This window comes from Lepisma saccharinum, chromosome 18, assembly GCF_977018435.1.
Source record: "Lepisma saccharinum chromosome 18, izLepSacc3.1, whole genome shotgun sequence".
Taxonomy (NCBI): Eukaryota; Metazoa; Arthropoda; class Insecta; order Zygentoma; family Lepismatidae; genus Lepisma; species Lepisma saccharinum.
In genome coordinates, this window is record NC_139246.1 from 3,848,654 (window position 1) to 3,867,543 (window position 18,890).

Sequence of the window (18,890 nt, forward strand, 5' to 3'; positions counted from 1 at the left end):
GCTTAGAGTAGAGGCGGCTCAGCATTAAGAAAATGGATTTTACAGAAAACTTTATCCTGTGCACATCAATCTGATAGCTAAGGATTTACATGCAAATGAATGCTTTTTATTAAAATGGATATTTAAAAAAAAATATTATTGTCTACTACTTTTCGCCAATAATGTAAGGTGGACTCTCTGGTTCGATACTTGGTGGAGACACACAGTGGTTCAGATTGTACTATAAACTGTAGTCATTCTGTGTATAACGTGGATTATAACACACTCAAAAAAACAAGACAATTAAGTAAATTACACCTATGTGTCTAGGGGAAGTGTTCACCATAAAAAAGTTGTAAAAACGCATATTTTTAGTGTGCAAAAAAATGGTGTATTTTATTGATAAGTTGCTATGCCATTCTAGTTGATGACATACAACATAAATATATTTTTCTATTTCCAGAAAAATAATGTTTGACGAAGAAGTGACTCTTGGAATTTGCAAGTTCAGTAAACTTCCTGCATCATGAATGCTTATTGTAAGTGGTTGTGCAAACTCTTGGTTTTGGCTGGATTGGTTGGCATGTCAAAGGAAGGAGGTGTTTGTGAAGGAAGATGTGAGTGCTATGTGGCACACAGAAAACAGACTGCTGACTGCAGAGAGTCTAATTTTATTAGGATTCCAAGCACTCTGTATGAAGACACTCAAGTTCTCCACATGGAGGGGAACAATATTGCTACCCTCTTCAACAATTCATTCATTGATGCGAAGGTATTGGAAGTTGCTCATGTCTTCCTCGCTGACAATATGATGCTTGAAGTCCAACCTGGGGCTTTCAGAGGTTTAGACAGACTGGTGGAAGTAGATTTGTCCAACAACAACTTGAAGCGTTTAAACCCTCTAACTTTTATTGCCAACGAAAGGTTAACCATACTTTCCCTGAAGATCAACCCTGAGTTAGAACTACAGGAAGATGTTCCGATTTTGCACGGAGTTCCTTACCTGTCAAAGCTTGATTTGAGTCAATGTAAACTCAGGAACATTCCAGAATCTGCATTCCGTAATTTGACCCTACGAGATTTAAACCTCAAAGGAAACCAACTTAGGAGTTTCAGTGTTGCATCCGTGGAAATTATGACAGACCTTCTCGAATTGGATTTATCATCAAACCCCTGGTATTGTGATTGTAAACTGAAGAAGTTGAGGGACTGGTATTTTGAGTTCGGTTTAGACAGTCCACAAATACCAAAGTGTGCCTCGCCTGAGAATTTCGCAAATAAACCTTGGACTGAATTCCACGTGTGCGAGTCGAAAATTGAATTTAAAGTGAAGGAAATGTTACCAGCACAATATTCAGAGACAGATGAAAGTAATTGGCAACGTGCATATGCAAATGATAACGAAACACTGCAACTCCTGTTATTTAGCATCTTATTATTATTATTATTGTCTGTAGTGCTTGTCTTAATTTGGAAGTTCAGAAGTAACATTTTCTTCAAGGCTATTGTCTAAGAATAGGTTTCGTTAGTTTTTAAACATATGTGACCGTGGATGATCTCTTTAAACCGATAAGTTATGTGAGTTCACATTTGAGTCTATTGTAGTAACTGAAAGTAAATCTCCAGACATTATTTTTATCAAACTTTCAAAAAAATTGTCAAGTGTTTCGATCAAATTTTCACCTTAGCCACATTACCTTAATTAAAGAAGTTAATGATACATCAGTCTTTGTATATTGATTAATACAAAGTGTTACTTGTTGTACAGAGTCATACATACATAGGATATTCATCCCTGCACCACGTACGAATAGTCATAGGCGTGCGCAGACCCTCTGATTAGGGTAGGGGGGCAAAAGTCTTGATGAAAGTTCAGTCGGGAAAGAAAATCCTTATTTTATCTCACCGTTTTAATTTTATTGCATTGATATGCGTGTGTCTATGTGTAAATGTATACGTATATATATATATATATATATATATATATATATATATATATACATATTTTAAATATATTCATAATCAATTCATATTACATAGGGGAGAGTCGTACAGTACCGGCCGTCCTACAGTATCGGCCAATTGCTAGTTCGGATATTTGACGCTACATAGCAGTAGTTCACGAGAGTAGGAGGGAAGGGTATGTATTCGTATGCGCTATAGTTCGGGGTCACCCGCTTTCACGCAGTATTGTGAGAGCTGTGCCTGTGTTACTGTGGAGAGTGAAGTGGGTGCGTGAGAGAAGTTATTTCTGGGGCCCTGGTATTCATGTTCGAGGTAAGTGTTTGATTCTATTGTCATATTCAGTTTATCGGTATTCTATAAGGATACGAAAACTTGTAAATAGTTTAACAAATTGAGTATAAAGAAACTGTAATCGGAACTTTCATTACCACCTAATCATCGTACAGTATCGGACACAGAGAATTTCGTACCCACCTACTGCAGTCCTGCTTGCTTTGTTTTCAGAGTAAGATGGCAGACGAGGAGGGCAACAAAAGAGGTAAATGGACTGAAGAGGGCATGAAAGCGGCGGTAAATGTGGTAATGACAAACAAAATGACAGCAAGACAAGCAGCTAGTATATATTGTTTACCAAGAAGCACGTTAGGAGATAGATTGAGAGCAATTCAACGTGGTATGGATGTGGACCTGACACCTCAGATGGGCAGATTTAAGACGTTTGATGACGAAATGGAAAAACAATTACTTTCGTATAAGAAAGACTTGGACAATAAGTTTATGCCCCTCAGTAAATAAGAAGACAAAGAAGACAACTGTAGGAACTGCACAATACATAATTTGTATACAGTCCTTTGAGGAAGATTGCGTTCAGTGTACCGAATGTAGATTTTGGCAAATATTGAATGCGTAGACCAAGAAAATATTTTGTATTTTTGTGACTATTGTAAAAATGTGATTTCATCTCTGCCTTAAAGGACTTTATTTCCACATTTGTTAACTACCATACTTTTGTACACATGGTTCACAGTTTCTTCTCAAATCTGAAGCATTTATCAATAGTTACCACCACCTGAAATTAAAATATTGACTGGCCGATACTGGACGACAATTTTTCCACTCATTCAAATTCAGCTTTTCGTTTTTTGTATATATCTTGTAGTTCTGAAAACATTTCAGAAAAATTAAACCCGTGTTCCTTAAAGTGTGCATTGAGGTATGATATTACTATGTTCAATCCGACTATATCCTAATCCTTTATCAGTTATAATCAATAAGCTTAAGGTGGCCGGTACTGTACGACTTTCCCCTAACTCAATTCATTCGCCCAAAACAAACCAACAGCAAAAATTAAATAAATTGTCTTTGAAATGTCTGCATTATTTTGCCTACTTCTCTCTCTGGTAATTTACAATGCATTACTGATAATGACATTGCGAGCGAAGAGAGTAAGAAAACTTTTAGATCTAAAGTTTTGAGAACTGGAAACAATATTGACTTAATAGGGTACAAAAAAATCATTGGGCCGCAATAGCATTATCTTTTAATTTTTTTTTTTCATTTAGATTGTTCGGCGCCCGGCGCCAACTCCCGATAACATTTGAAATCGAGGGGGCAATTGACCTCTGTGCCTCCTACAGGTTCTCTTGACCGTCAGAAAGAAATAAAGCAAGATAGACGTGAAAACTAATACTATCTTGAGTATCCTTTCGTCCTACTTGTCTTGCTTTATTTTACTTCAATGTTTGCCACCTTGTCCCTCCCCCGAGAATTGATTTCCGTCCAAGGTTTAGAGTGTAAGGTCCCCCTGTACTTGTGGTCACGCCACTACACTCCCATCCATCGTAGTTGCTTTGAACTTTCATCGGCTTGAAAAATACTTCAGCAGTTTACGTCATTATTCCAACCCATCATGGAAGTACAGCACCACATTTCAACCTGGTTATTGAAAATTGAACTTTTTTTTATCTCTTCCCCATGGTCTGCATAGTGGATTCACCAAATTTCAGAGTTCTACGATGCCTGAAACAGCCTACAGAGGGCTCTGAGTTGGGTAACTTTAATTCTGGCCACCCGGTATAATACGTTTATCAGACATTAAACTTACCTGGGAGAAGTTGTGCGTCACACCCAAATGCCGATATGGACAATGTTGTTAGAACAACTGCAAGTACATCCATTGCTTCGTTGTAACGTTATATTCTATGCAATGAAGAAAATATACATTATTTTGTCATCTTAATTCCTGGAGAAACCTAAAAATACGAGCTTAACAATTGAGAAGATACATTACATGTTATAATCTTCAAAACACACTCAGACATAGACGCACCATTTAATAACTACAATTCAATTCCCTTGATGATCACGTTTCCTTCTTTGACAGTTTAAAAATTCGCAGATAATTTTATATTTTTATATATATTAGGATTAGTTATTGTATTAGGGATTAGTTTTGTATTTGACGAAAACACGAAATGTGAAATAACACATTGTAAAGTTAATTTTTCATGCTTTTGAAAGGTGTGGCTCTAAAATAATAATACTTTCATGATTAGAGCAAATTATTTGGAATCAGTGGCAGCGATTCGAGAGGAGGGGGGAAGTTGCCCTTTACTTTTTCACACTTTTGACCTCGCACTATGCTAAACCATATCTACAAAGGGAAATATACTGTCTTTGTCCCCCTTCAGTTTTCGCACCTTGCCTGAATTTCTAGTGTAGAAAAGGTGAAGGCTCAACAGATAGATTTGCCCATACTTAAGACAATGCCAAGAGGGGCCTGGCCCAATTCTTCAGGTGTGGAGGTTCGGGTTTAAGTTCTCATAAAATGTGAAGCCTCCCCTGATGGCAAAATGATAATATTGTTGTCTTGTAAACAAGGGGCTTTGGGTTCGAGTCCTCATAAAATGTATAAGATTGAAATACATGTGGCAAAATAATATGTCCACGCGTGAGATTTTGAGAATAATTACTGCTAGTTGATGACCCCCAGATCTGAAACCTGGTAAAAAGTGTTGTACAACAGCATAAAAGAACAAAATTATTTTATATTGGGGATCACCAGATCAGCCACTAACTGCTGTTATAATTGTTTTGGCATATTGTCCATAGTTCTGATCAATTCTATTGCTTGGGGTAAGCAATTATAGCTCGGAAATGCATGAATTGATATTAATCTATCAAAAGACTAATGTTTTGCCTGCATGTCATGCCGGCACGCAAGAGATATAATCTACACAGCTAGAAGGGAGCATTAATGATTTTTCTGTGCGATTCACTGAAGGGGCCATTAATCTTTCTGTGCGACAGGGGAAAAAGTGTAACAAAGATCATTGAGATAAAGATACACATTTTCTGTGCAACATGTAAAAATATAACAAAGATTATTGAGATAAAGATACATATTTTCTGACATAGTGGCAATGAACTGCCCTTCATGCTGAAAGCAATTCTATTCTGATAATATGAACATAGGCAAGACTTGGAGAATATTATCACAGTTCAAAATCCAATTTTGTCTGTATAAGGGTCTCAGAACCCAGTAAAATATGGATATATTCCATATGGAAAAGTGTTAATATTGCTGCCTTGTAATCAGGGGCCCTGGGTTTCAGTCCTGATAAAATGTATAAGATTGAAATACATACAACAAAATAATATGCCCACATATTAGATATTTACTGCTAGCTGATATACAGTTGAGATTTGTGTGTTGTACAACAAGATAATAGAGCAAATATCTTCTAGAATTGCTCTGTGACCCTCTCATTTCTTACATCATAAACATACGATTTTTCTCCTATGAGAATAACACTACATATGGTGTCATCAGGTAATGCCTCATGGAATTCACAGATAATTTTAATGTTTGTCCTGTCATTCACCACAACTTGTTTTCTTTTTGAAGTGTTGATTACAAACTTGGGTCTCTGTGCTTTGAATTCATCTGGTGTGTAATACATGTCAGTATTGCCAGTAGTGACCCGTTTGAATGCCGAAAATGCCTCATATAATTTGAGGAAATCATCCTTGGACATGTCTAAATTATAATTTTCTCTAGGAAATACCTCATTTCTGCCATTTTTAAGATATATGTTCTTGATGTTGCAGTTATCAAATCTACTTGAATTTTTTTCCTGATTATTATGTCTTCCAGTCTGAAACAGAACCACTACAAAATCAGGCATGTCATATTGTATACTGGAGAATGAATTTGTAGCATCAAACTCATAATATGTACCAGTTGCGGGCTTCTGTACACATTGATATGTATAAAATTGCAGAGGAACCTGTGGATTTTTTATTATATCTGCTTTGTATTTAAGAGCATAACTGGCCTCATATTCAACAACAGGGATTCTTAACTCCATAGTCTGAATAATGCATTTGCCTGCATCTGGTAGGGTATTAGGCAGAGCTTCCCCTGTAGAGTTTAATGTGCTGTACCTCATCAAAGCATTATTATCATTTACAGCTCTTCTAAATGTGATTCTTAACCCACCCTTCCATATAATATCTTTGTAATCTGAGAAGAATCCTGGCAATAGGCGCATAGGGAACAGCACAGTGTGGTTTTTAGATAATATCTTATCACCAGCCTCAAATCCACCGATTCTGTAGTAAGAAGCCTCGGTTTTGGATAATTTTAGTGTGGCCAAAGCTTTGGAGGTAATACCGGGATAATCCACTCTGTTTATAACAACACCATGCTTTCTGATCTCAATTTCAGAGAACAGATGCGGCACAAAATTGTCTACCAATCTTATATTTGAATTTGCCGGATAATCTGTTCCATCGAGCTTTACAACATCAAATTTGATGTATAGATCTGCTCTGTGGGGGTGCATAAAGCCATCCCCTACATCAAGATCAACCTCAATCTCTGTGTTGGGTTGATTTAAATTTGCAAATGTCCTCCTGTTTGGGGGGAATGATTGTAGCTCATAACTCTCAATATTTTCCATTGTATGTATTTTTATTTAAATATTAATCTCTATGATAGCAGTTGTTGTGGCTCCAGCAAAATCAACTAATTCTTCTTTTTCATTAGTGACCATCAATTCAATATTATCTATTCTATTATGGCACACAGGAAAATATAATGTTGGGGATGGAGTGTAGATGATTGGCTCCATAAATTCAGAATTAGGTTTAAATGTTGCAATGATGCCAGTTTGTTTGTGAGTGCCTATGCCATTTGATTTGGTGATCATACCCTCAGCCACATTACAGTGAATATTCAGAGTCTCTATGGCTAAGAATTTAGGTATATTAATAGCAGTGTGTTTGATGGCCGCTTCGAGTTTTGTGTTGTTCTCAAAGCCTAACAGCTCTCCTATAGTACCCAGATCCACTGTTTTTGTAGCAGATATAATCTCTACTCTGTGAGTGACAGAATTTTGAGTTAATACTATACCTCTGGTAATTGAGCATTTAAAGTAGATAGATTATATTGCCCTGGAGTGATGACAATTTTTTGATTCCCTACTGCAATTTTGTTGTTGTGGTGTGTAATATTAGGGATCAAGTACATGCCATAAAATGCTCTGAGAGCTATTGTTTTGGGATATACTATATCATCATGTAATTTGAGTTTCAATATTGAATTTTGGCTGGTGAGATGGAATACCCCCATGATGTTTTAAATACCACAAGGCTTTTTGAAAATCTTCAATTGATGGTTTATTTATTTGAGACATATATCTAAGAACAGATAAACACAAATGTCAGCAATTAACATCTTTGAAGTTTTGAACACGGGCATTATTGTAATAAACATTAGCTGATTTTAGATATTTTATTAAATTTTCAGGAGGAACACCTCCAAATGAATCAAACACAAATGCCTCATTTTTTAAATATTTAAGATAGCAGATCCAGTGAGTGCCCTGATTTTTGTACTTATCCAAATTAACAATGCCACACTCTTTGTTGAGTGGTTGTTCTGGTAAAGAATCGGACATGTACACACCTCTAAAATGTTTGATGCCCAGTGGCTTGATTAAAGCTTCAATATCTTGGTTTGTAAGCGGCTCTTGTTTTTTTTAAACTTATTCATGGCTCTCTTAACACCTTTGCCTTGTTTCTCAATGACCAGGTTATGGCGCCTCTGCTCATCTAATTCTGCCCTATTTTTCTTGGCATCTATTACTGTTTTTGCTATTGCAGCTGAACCCCCGGCCAAGCTCCCAACTGCCCCAAGTGCTGCTAAGATGGCCGGGATAGTAAATATGAAACCCCCCACATGTGATTTTTTTCTTGATTGCTGTAATTTTTTTAATTGGGGGGTACTAAGTAACAATTTCATACCATGTCCCTTGGCAATACAAGAGCTTTTTTTCTTACGCTGCTTTTTGGTTAAAAGACTATCAATAGGCCCAAGAGATTTGAGACCTGCATAAGGTATTTGATACATAACACCCTTGGCCTTCATTGTAGGTTTATTATATACATATTCACAGCCCCCACCCCAGTTTTTGTTTGGTGCTCATAGCTATGGTGGTTCCCAATGCTGCTATTTTTTCACTTAAAGAAGCATCTTTGCTTACAAATCTACCAAATGCAGCCTCTTCTAATTTCTTGTCTGCAACATGTCTCTTGTCAAGATCAGAATGTGTGTTGTATGCTATGTCATGGTCTCTACAAGCAGCATCTAGGGGATTTACACCAGGATCCCCTCTGTTTAATCTATGATCCAATTTTGTGCCTGGACCACAATACTGATAACCTGGAATGTGTAGTTCAAATGGCAGCTTGTTTATAATGTCATTAACAAGGCCCCGACCCTCAGAAATATTCCAAAATTTAGGTGGTAGAGTATTAATAATTTTTATGAGATATCCAATCCCCTTAGTGTCATTCACTATAAAATTAGACAATTTAGTGCTTATCATGTCCATAATTCCAACCTTTTCATTGTAAAAATTGTTGTTGCCAGCATTTTCTTCCCCAGCTATCACCAATAACCTATCTACAAGTCTCCTGACATCATCAACCCACACAAATTCTTTAGGCAGGGTGTTGTATTGTTTGATTCCACTGCCAGTCTTGATCTGTGACCATATGGGCTTGATTAAGTTGTTGTATTTTGCTCCACTGCTAGACTTGACTCTTTTTTGTGTGGGATTATTGTTCTGGTATAGAGCATCTGATTTTATTAATATTTCTTTGTAATAATCATAATCTTGATCTGTATAGCTGCCAGGCCTTTTCCTAGTCATCAGTTCCCATAATCCAGGTGTTCCGGAGTACTTAACAAAAGCACCTTTTTCTCCAAGTCGAGATTCTGAATATACAATTATATCATCTCCCATAAATGTTACTCTGAAATTGCCAATTCTATGTATGATGCTACCATCAAGCTCTGTGTCAGCATATAAGCCAAACACCTCATCTTTATTGTCTTTAGGTGTGGTTAAATATTTTTGAGCAAGAAGACCCAATTCAATAGGATCCTGAGTAGCTTCAATTCTTCTAGGAGCAATAGGACTAGGTGTATGAATACTGGAAAGTGGGGTGAATGGATAATCTAATATGTTCCTTGCAGCTACAGGTACAAGCTCTGTGAGCAAATTTTGATTTTGCTCTGTAACAGTTTTGATATTCTTACCTAAATTATTAATAGCATCAATTACAGGCTGTTCTGTTTGTTTGTGTTTTTCATAAATTCCTCGGTTCTCTGATTTCCATCCCTTAAATCTTTTTACAAGATAATCTCTTAACTTAAGATCATCAATGATTGGCCTTTTCATGGTTATTTATTTATGTTTCAATGTCTAGAAAATTGTTGATTTTATTTCTGTATTTTCCAGTATTAGGTGTTCTTGTCATATCAATTGTGACAAACCCATAACTGTCCTGGTTCCAGCACCTACTGCAAAACTTGGAAAAATCATTGTAGCTCAAGTCCCCACCTACATATTCATCATGTATGTGTTTGAGGTTGGTATGGTCTTGATGAAACACACATATAAAATTGCTGTTGTCTCGGATCAGTTGCTTGGGTATTTTTGAAAAAGTCTGTGCCAGGTAGAAGCAATCAATGTTTTTGTGCCGGCCCTGTGTAAAGAAATTTCTAACCTTGTTTTGATTATCTAGTATAATGTCATCAAACACAACAACAGAATTATCGAGACATTCATGAAGTGTCTTAACATCTGATTCAAAAGTGGCAATATCCAATCCATCATATAGCTTCATCAGCTGCTGATATTTTAATTGTTCCAAGCTCTTAGAGAAAACATACAAATGCCTATTTTTCCAGTCTAACCAGTTGGGTGCCAACAAAAAATTATCAATCATTAGTGTAGTTTTACCACAAGCCGATGGCCCAACAATAAGACATCTAATATTATCAGGCAGCAATTTTCCATTTCTCTTAATCTGCTGTTCAGGTTCTGGCAGCCTTTTTATAACATCCCAGGTGCTCATATTATTATTTTGCTTGCATCGATCCAGCTGTGTTCTGGAAGTCCTAGCCATTTAACAAGTAACTTGTTGCCTTTTCTGCGGATGATTTTTTCTATGAAATATGTGTCAGGCTGTTTAGTTTTGCTGAGCTCTTGTTCATAGAACCTGCCTTTGAGAATTTCTCCTCGGTGGTCTTTTATTATATATGTGTTAAGGGTCCCAGGTTTAATTTGAACCACTGTAAATAATTCTGTACTCCAGTTTCTTGTAAAACCTCTTTTGAATAAGTGCTTATATTTGCTGATTCTTACTTGATCACCCACCCTGTATTTGGCCTTTCTTATTGTTGGCTGGTATCTAGGATAATAAACAGTGCTGATCAATTTTTGCTCATCAGATGGAGTTACTTCAGAGGGTTTCATGTTGATTGTGGAATGGACCGAGTTGTTATATTTATGTAGAAGTTCTGGAAGAATATTAATCCATTTATAATTACCTTGAAGTGTAAATTGTTTATACATAAGATTTTTTAGGGTTTTGTTGAATCTCTCTACAATTGAGGCCTTGAGATCACTGTAACTCGAATGATGTTGTATTGACTGGCTTTTAATAAATTGTTGAAACACAGAATTATAAAATTCTTTGCCATTATCTGTTTGCAAATAGCGCGGTGATCTTCCACTCTGATTGATGATTGTCCTGATGGCTTCTGTAACACATTTTCCAGTCTTGGATTTGAGTGGCACAGCCCAGGCAAATTTTGAAAATGTGTCTATTACAGTGAGTAGATACTTGTAGCCCTTGTTGATTTTGTCTAAGTTTTTCAACTGCCCACTTGCCATTTCAATCAAGTGGCTCTGCCATAAATCATCTATGCCCTTTGTGACTACTGGGAGTCTCTTAAAATTATGTCGGGCTTGTCTGTGTAATTCATCAACAATAATTTGTCTAGACATAATATGTAAACAAGAATATTGCAACTATGGGGTGTTCAGCAGCTGAGACTGCAGGATTTTCTAAATATAATTTGTCTCCAATATGTATTTTAAATTCCAGAGAGCCATCATCTTCAGTATAGGCTGTTTCTAATGTATTGGGATCTGTAAAATCCTCCAATTCTACACTGGTGATTTTCACTTTGTTATCAGCATTTGTTATTGATAAGGTAGGGTAGTGGTGTGCCTGTGGTTGAAGCCAATATTTGATCTTGATTGGTCTAAGTGTGCCCCCAACAAAAAACTGTGCATTGGACAGCATATATATTTTGCCACCTGGTGTAAATGGAGAATCATATTCTTTGTTGGGGATGCTGTAGAATTCAAGAATTACTGTATGTTTTGGATTCTCGATTATGCCTGTTATTTCTTTTTCTGCTGTAAGCAATCTGGTTGTTACAGATTCAAGGTACTCATTGATGGTTCTAACAACATCATCATGGCCTGGCTTGATTTTTATGTCCACAACAAGTTTTTTGTATTGTTGCACAATCTCTTGTAGCTGGGTGGCAAAAACAGAGAGAGCATTTGCTTGATTGGATTCCATGGTCCCTAGCTGTTGCTTGATATTAGCTACAATTTGCTGTAAATTTTCAACAACTGCCAATTTTGAATTTTGAGCAGTAAGATCATGGACTTGTCTTCTGATATCCTCAAACAGGGCATGCAGTTCATTAATATGTTGATTAGTTGGCAGAGTGGCCACTGTCTGAGTGAGATGTTTGATCTCTGCCTGGATATTCTTGATATCTTCTGATTTCAATATGCGATTCACTGCCCTCTTTATATTTTTAAGTTCCTGTGATGTAGGCAGATTTGATACTGTATTTTGCAAAAATTCAAGTGCCAATTTTACATTGTTTAATTCAGAAGCATCAGCCACATTTTGCATAGCATTTTGGAGCAGGGCTATATCTGCCTGAGTGGGTGTGGATTGTTGTAAAATTTCAAGTTTTGTTTGGATATCATCTATCAAGTGATGAAAATGAGATAGTTCAGATTCAGTGTTGATGTTTTCAAGCTTTGTGATTTGTTGCTGGACACTGACAAGGGTATCTACAATCCCAGGCAATCGGGATTCTAGTACATTTGCCAAATCACTTTGCACTGCTGCTATTGTACCTTCAAGATGGGTTATGGAACTTTGAATTTTTCCAAAATCTTCATATGTTTCAAGTTGCAGCTTGATGTTGGCAACACTCCGAGTTATTGCATTCAAAGCATCAGAAGATGGCAAGTTGTTCATAAAATTTTCAAGTGTCTCAATTTTTTCTTTAACCTCGGCTATGGCATTGTTCAGAGGATCCAGATTAGGTATTTGGAGTGACTGAATCTGTTCTTTTAGAGTGGAAATCACTAGATCAAAATCTTCTTGTGATTTTATGCTTTTGACAATTGTTTGGAGCTGTGCCTGGACATTATTTATCTGCTCTTCCAATTGCTGTTTCAATTGCTCAGAGTTGGTGGCCTGGGTCTTAAATTTGGCTTGAAGAGCTGCTACAGCCTCCTCTAAACTTTGAAAATTATCCAATGTGGCCAGATCAGTATATTTCTGAAGCAGCAATTTGAGTTCAGAATCAATTTTAAGAAGAGGGTCCATGCATTGTGATTGCAAATTTGTAATTTCTAATTGAAGACTGGCATTGAGAGTGGTTTGTAAAGCTTGTAAATCACTTCTTAATTTCTTGACTCTGACATCAAGCATCAAAATCTCATCACTGTGATCTTCATGCCTTGTATGGCCAAATATATCATTAGGCATTTTTGTTTTAGTGGTTATTTATTATTTGAATATCTAATTCTTAATTCTATAAAAAAAGGTATAAGCTTGTCATAGGATCCAGGGACCTCAATATATAAGCAGTCACCAGCAGAAACAGTATATACAGTGCCAGAAACCATGTTTGAGTGCTTAATTCTATAAATATTTCTCCCTATTGAAATCTTGACATTGCCCTCAGGGGTTGTAATAAATTGCAATTGCCCACCTACAGGTAATTGGTAATGATTTAAATTATTGTTAAATATGTACAATATTTTACCTGTTTCATCATCAATATCTGTAAGTATGCTGTTCAGATGAATAATTAACAAGCCACTCAGTTTAGACAGCATATCAGAAGAGGGTTGTGGTGTTGGCAGCTCCATAATAGCCTGTTTTTTGAACCCAAATAAGTTCATAGGCATGTTTATTTATTTGAAATCATGCTCTGTAATTGGGCATTGTTTCCCACTTTTCAAATCACAATGACCCCATGGTAAAGTATGTATGCCACATGATAAAATGCATCTCTTATCATCATGTGGGTCCAGAGCCACTTTTCTTACAATATTGCTGGTCAATAAGTGATCCACACTCTGAATTCTGGATTCTGATGTTTTGATTAAATTCTGGGATTTGAGGCAATTTTCATAATCTTCAAATTGGAGCTCTTTTTCAACAGTTACTTTGCCAATACCCTTGGCTTTTTTTGCAACAGCGCCACTACATGTTTCAAAACTGTACATCTTGGCACTTAACCCAGCAAATGTCACAATAACATCACCAAGTGTCTCATCTTTTAACTTGCCAGGCACCTTTTTGTTGTGGTGTTGAATTATTGTATGTTCACTGGTATCAAAATATTTAAACAATTCAGGCTGGGAAATATCTTGATAAACATCTTCTGTTTGAATATCAAGAATAAAACTATCCGTGTCCATGTACATCAATTTTACACGATCCTTATAAAAAGGTTTCAACACATCATAATACAATGTTAACATATGTAATTTGGCCAATTCCAATATTGCAGCCCCTACATAAATAGGTTTATCAAACTTAATCTTTGTTTTTTTCATGTTGAAAAGTGCCATATTCTCATCATAAATTCTTCTGTAATTGAAGTTGGGCTTTGCAACCAATTTTTTGCTCAGGCTGGGGTCAGTAATTATTTTAACATCGGTATGTTTTCTGACATTTTCAATAGTTTTGCCATACACAGAATTAACCATCAATTTAAACAAGGTCTTATCAAATTGGCTCTTTGCAGATGTTCGAAGCTCTGTGTTTGTATCAATGTATGGTTTCAATCATTCTGAGTGCCTGAACCTCAAAACTTTGCCAAGTTTGGTCACTTGAACACCATGTTTCATCAGGAACTGGAGGTTTTTGTAATATATGACATAACCCTGTTTTGGCTCTAGAGTCATCATGAGCTTCTTCTGTTTAGAGCCAGGTGAGCACTGAACCTCGGGAATTGGGGGCAGATCAGAAAATTTATTGTGCAAATCATCAGGAATTGTCAGATCAACCTCTAAGAATAGGCCATAATTACTGTCATCAAAGTCCTGAAGATCCTCAATATTGAAATCTTCAACCCATTCAAGCCCTGCATATGGCAATTTATCCATCATAGCGTGACCATAGAGGCTGTTGGCATCTACATACACTATATAATTTGATGGCCGTGCTGGATCATAATCAGGCATATATTTGTTATTTGCTCTGGCATATCTCTGGGAACATTGCACCATCCCTCCTCTTATACATTTCTCCATAAACAGATACGTATCTTGATCTTGGATCAGATCCAATGGCTTTTTGGTGTTGAAAAACATTGCGGCCCATGCTAGGCCCGGGGCACTGAAAAAATATATTGGATCCAGTTTATAATTTTGCATAGAAGATTTTCTGAATGCCTGTATTATATCAGCTAAGAGGGTCACATCAAGTTTTAAATATGCCATGTGATAATCACCAAATGTCTGGCATTTTAAATTGTTCCACATCAATTGGGCATGGTGATAATCTTCATCAGTGATTCCAGATCCTCTGATTTTGCTGTAAAACTCTTCTTGTGGTGGCAAAGAACATTCATCAAATTTAGAAAAATCTGTAACATAGTCATATGGATATACACCCTTCCGCCTAATTAATTTCAGCTCCTGATTTGGAAACAAGGCACGTGTGATTTTGAATTGATCATCAGATAATTGAGTGGCCAGTGTGGCCAGGCTAGCAGATAAAATTCTGTAAGAATCAAGAAATCTTATGTGAATAGGAACACCATTAACTTTAATTATTTTGCTAATAGATATATATTTCTCATCATTTTCAGCTAAAATATTTAAATTCTGCTTGTCAAACCCCTCATATCTGATCAGATGATGAAAATCATAATTGGATGCACCATGGCAAAATATGGGGACAAATTTTGGTCTCTTGATCTTAATATTGCAGCTATTACACAGGGTCATTAAGAATTTACCATCTGTATGGGAATGGTGATGTACCTTGATATTTGTATCTGAAAATTCAGAATCACATACCGGACATTTTTCTGCATTGTTGAAATCCTCAATCTGTTTCTCTGTTAAAGGCAACATGGGTTTTGATTTTAATAAGATGTTAGATGCTATGTCACGGCACTCATTTTCTATTCTATGTGCAAATATTTTGATGGCATCTGCTCCCATGTATGAATCTTTTTTAGTAACAACACCATTCTGTACAATCACATAATAAAAGCTGGAAGGTTCATGTAGCTGGTATGGTGTAATTGCAGATTCTTCAGGATCTGGATTGCAGAATGCAAGAGGTTTGAGGTTTGATTCAAAATCACAGACAATATATGCTGGGTGTTCCAACAAGGCTTCAAACTTTTTGAATTTGCAATTTTCACTTGGCATTGGCATCACCATATGAACAGGTTTATGGTTCCCACAGTATTTCAGATGCTCAATTAACTTGTTTTTCGCAATTTCTGCATTTTCTTCCCGAACCCCCTTCACCATTTTCCTGCCATCAAATACACTTAAACATCTTCTGCACAACTTGAATATTATATTGGATTTGTCTATTTGCTTTCTCACTAAAGCTTCAAGATTATGTATCAGAGTGTAATGATATTTGTCATCCCCTTCAATTAAGAGCAGATCAATCGGAACAGCAGAATCATCATCAAGTGTACTGATTCTAAGAGGTGCTATCAAGCAATTGCCACGGCCAGTAGAACAAATAAAAACATTAATAGATAATTGTCTACCATTCATATCCCTGGCTCTTTTTTCAAATTTGTCAATATTCTGAACAGACATTGGATATTCTAAACCCTCCATTGCATCGACAAAAAGATGTTCATGTTGTTTATAATAAGTTATTCTCTCAGGATTTCTTGAAGCTGGAAACAAAGCAGCTAATATACACCACAAAAAGCATTTCTGGTCGGTATTTTCTATATTTACCACGGCTCTTCTGTTTTTAATATTGGCAGGTAATGGCAGATATGTAGATCCTTGCAATGGGCTGAATTCAGAAATATTAACATATAACTTGTGTGGAGATCCGCATAGGCTCCATCCAGACTCTTTTGCTGCAAATTCAGAGTGTTTAATGTTCAATTGATCTATTAAACTGCTTATTATTGTGTCTGAATTTGCATTTGAATATACAGGTACAGTTTCTGTTATGTGGGGCTGTGTAAATTTTGTGCCATTTGGTTTCTTATATTGTGTAAACAATTTGAGGGACAGCTTATAAGAGCCATTTTGTGCATTTAGAATTGCCTGCAGATCAGGATTTATACTGTTCAAAAAATTCTTAATACCACATCTTGGCTCTGATACAAACCGATAATCCCTAAGTTGGGCATTAAAACTGCTATGGATGGGTGCATAGCGTGGCTGCTTTGCAGGTCCAGCATTAACAGGTGCTTCGTGCTTTCTTTTCAGACCAGATGTGGATGGTTGTGAGGGCAATGTTGATGACTGTACATAAGAATTACACCTATGCCATTTGTAATATGCCTTGCTTAATATTTTATGGCATCTTGGGCACATTTTTGTGGCCTTTCTGCTTTTCCTACGGTTGCAAATATGCCGGTGCCTAGCCCAATGAGAACTAGATATATTTTTATTACACTGATTGCAATATTTTTGATTTGGCATTTTTGTTGTTTATTTATATAAAATTTCCTGGTCCGAAAAAACAGAACTATGGATAATATGTCAAAACAATTATAACAGCAGTTAATAGCTGAGCTGGTGCTTTTATACCCAAACAACAGCAATACCTAGGCTCGGGTGATCCCCAAATATAAAATAATTTTGTTCTTTTATGCTGTTGTATAACACTTTTACCAGGTTTTCAGATCTGGGAGTTGTATATCAACTAGCAGTAATTATTCTCAAAATCTCACGTATGGAAATATTATTTTGCCACATGTATTTCAATCTTATACATTTTATGAGGACTCGAACCCAAAGCCCCTTGTTTACAAGACAACAATATTAACACTTTGCCATCAGGGGAGGCTTCACATTTTATGAGAACTTAAACCCGAACCTCCACACCTGAAGAATTGGGCCAGGCCCCTCTTGGCATTGTCTTAAGTATGGGCAAATCTATCTGTTGAGCCTTCACCTTTTCTACACTAGAAATTCAGAATTTCTTAAAAATCAGAGCATATCACACCTGAAGAATTGGGGTATAGGCCCCCTCTTGGCATTGTTTTAAGTGTAAGCAAATCTGATTGTTCAATCAAATAGCCTCGCCTTTTCTACACTTAAAATTGAGTTTATAATACCACCAACCCCACTACTTAATTATTTACGTGAGAAACATGCACATTTAATCAAAGTGCAGCTGAAATGGTGGATCTGTTTGAACGGAAAATATTGAGGAACATATTTGGACCAATAAAAATGCCAGATATTTGGAGATTAAGAACCAATCAGGAATTATTTGAACTTTACAAAGATGTATCCATCTCAGCTTATATAAGAGCTAAAAGGTTAGAGTGGGAAGACATGTAATCAGGATGGATGACAGCCGAATCCCCAAGAAGATGATGCAAGGAAGTGGGGAGACCCAGAAACAGATGGGAAGAAGCGGTTGGAGCAGATGCAGTCCAACTAGAAACTGGAAGAGGATAGGACGGGATGGAAGAGTGGGAGTGGGGAGGCCTTGGACCTAATAAGGACCGGGGTGCCATAGAAGAAGAAAAAGAAGAATATGAAGCTTGCATCAATAAGGCTTTTCCGTTCTTATTGAATGTTATACCAGTGTAGAGCCTGAGCGGTGTATTGTACGGTGGAAATGATTGCTTATCGGATGGAAAACCACATATTTCTGACAGCTTTCCATTCTTCCTAAGTTTCGCTATCTGCATTAATACCCGAGTTGTCTTGTGATGTCGGACTTTTGAATCACCCTGTTAAATATGACGGTTTGAAGCCCCTAATTCAGAAACGTTCCTGTACCACTGCAAGTAAACAAGATTATATTGTGCATAAGGTTAAATTATATCAATTAGATAGAGAATATATTCTGAATAGGAGATAAATGTTTACGAAATGAACTTTGAAAGTTATCTTATCTGCAAATAATGAAAGCACACTGAAAGTGGTTTCTTGAATCCTAACACTTTATCTGATTTCGATGATTTGTCCTCATTAGAGCAGTGGAAAGATGCAATGCAAGGATTGATGTGTGGCCAGTATTCAAAGGCACCATTATGTAAGTTTGGATTTATTTATTCATATATGTTAAATGCATGCGCG

At 36.5% G+C, this 18,890-nt stretch overlaps 1 protein-coding gene across 2 annotated transcripts in view; it reads left to right on the top strand.

The window, feature by feature from the left end:
* LOC146002335 (SLIT and NTRK-like protein 2) overlaps positions 1–1,599 on the top strand; it is an 88,109-nt gene extending 86,510 nt beyond the window's left edge. For both annotated transcript variants that reach the window (XM_083140064.1, XM_083140063.1), the window contains exon 2: positions 443–1,599. In XM_083140064.1, the coding sequence (XP_082996190.1) occupies positions 506–1,492 (987 nt within the window). In that variant the 5' untranslated portion in view covers positions 443–505 and the 3' untranslated portion in view covers positions 1,493–1,599. The remainder of the gene's footprint in view (positions 1–442) is intronic.
* Positions 1,600–18,890: the final 17,291 nt, after the last annotated feature.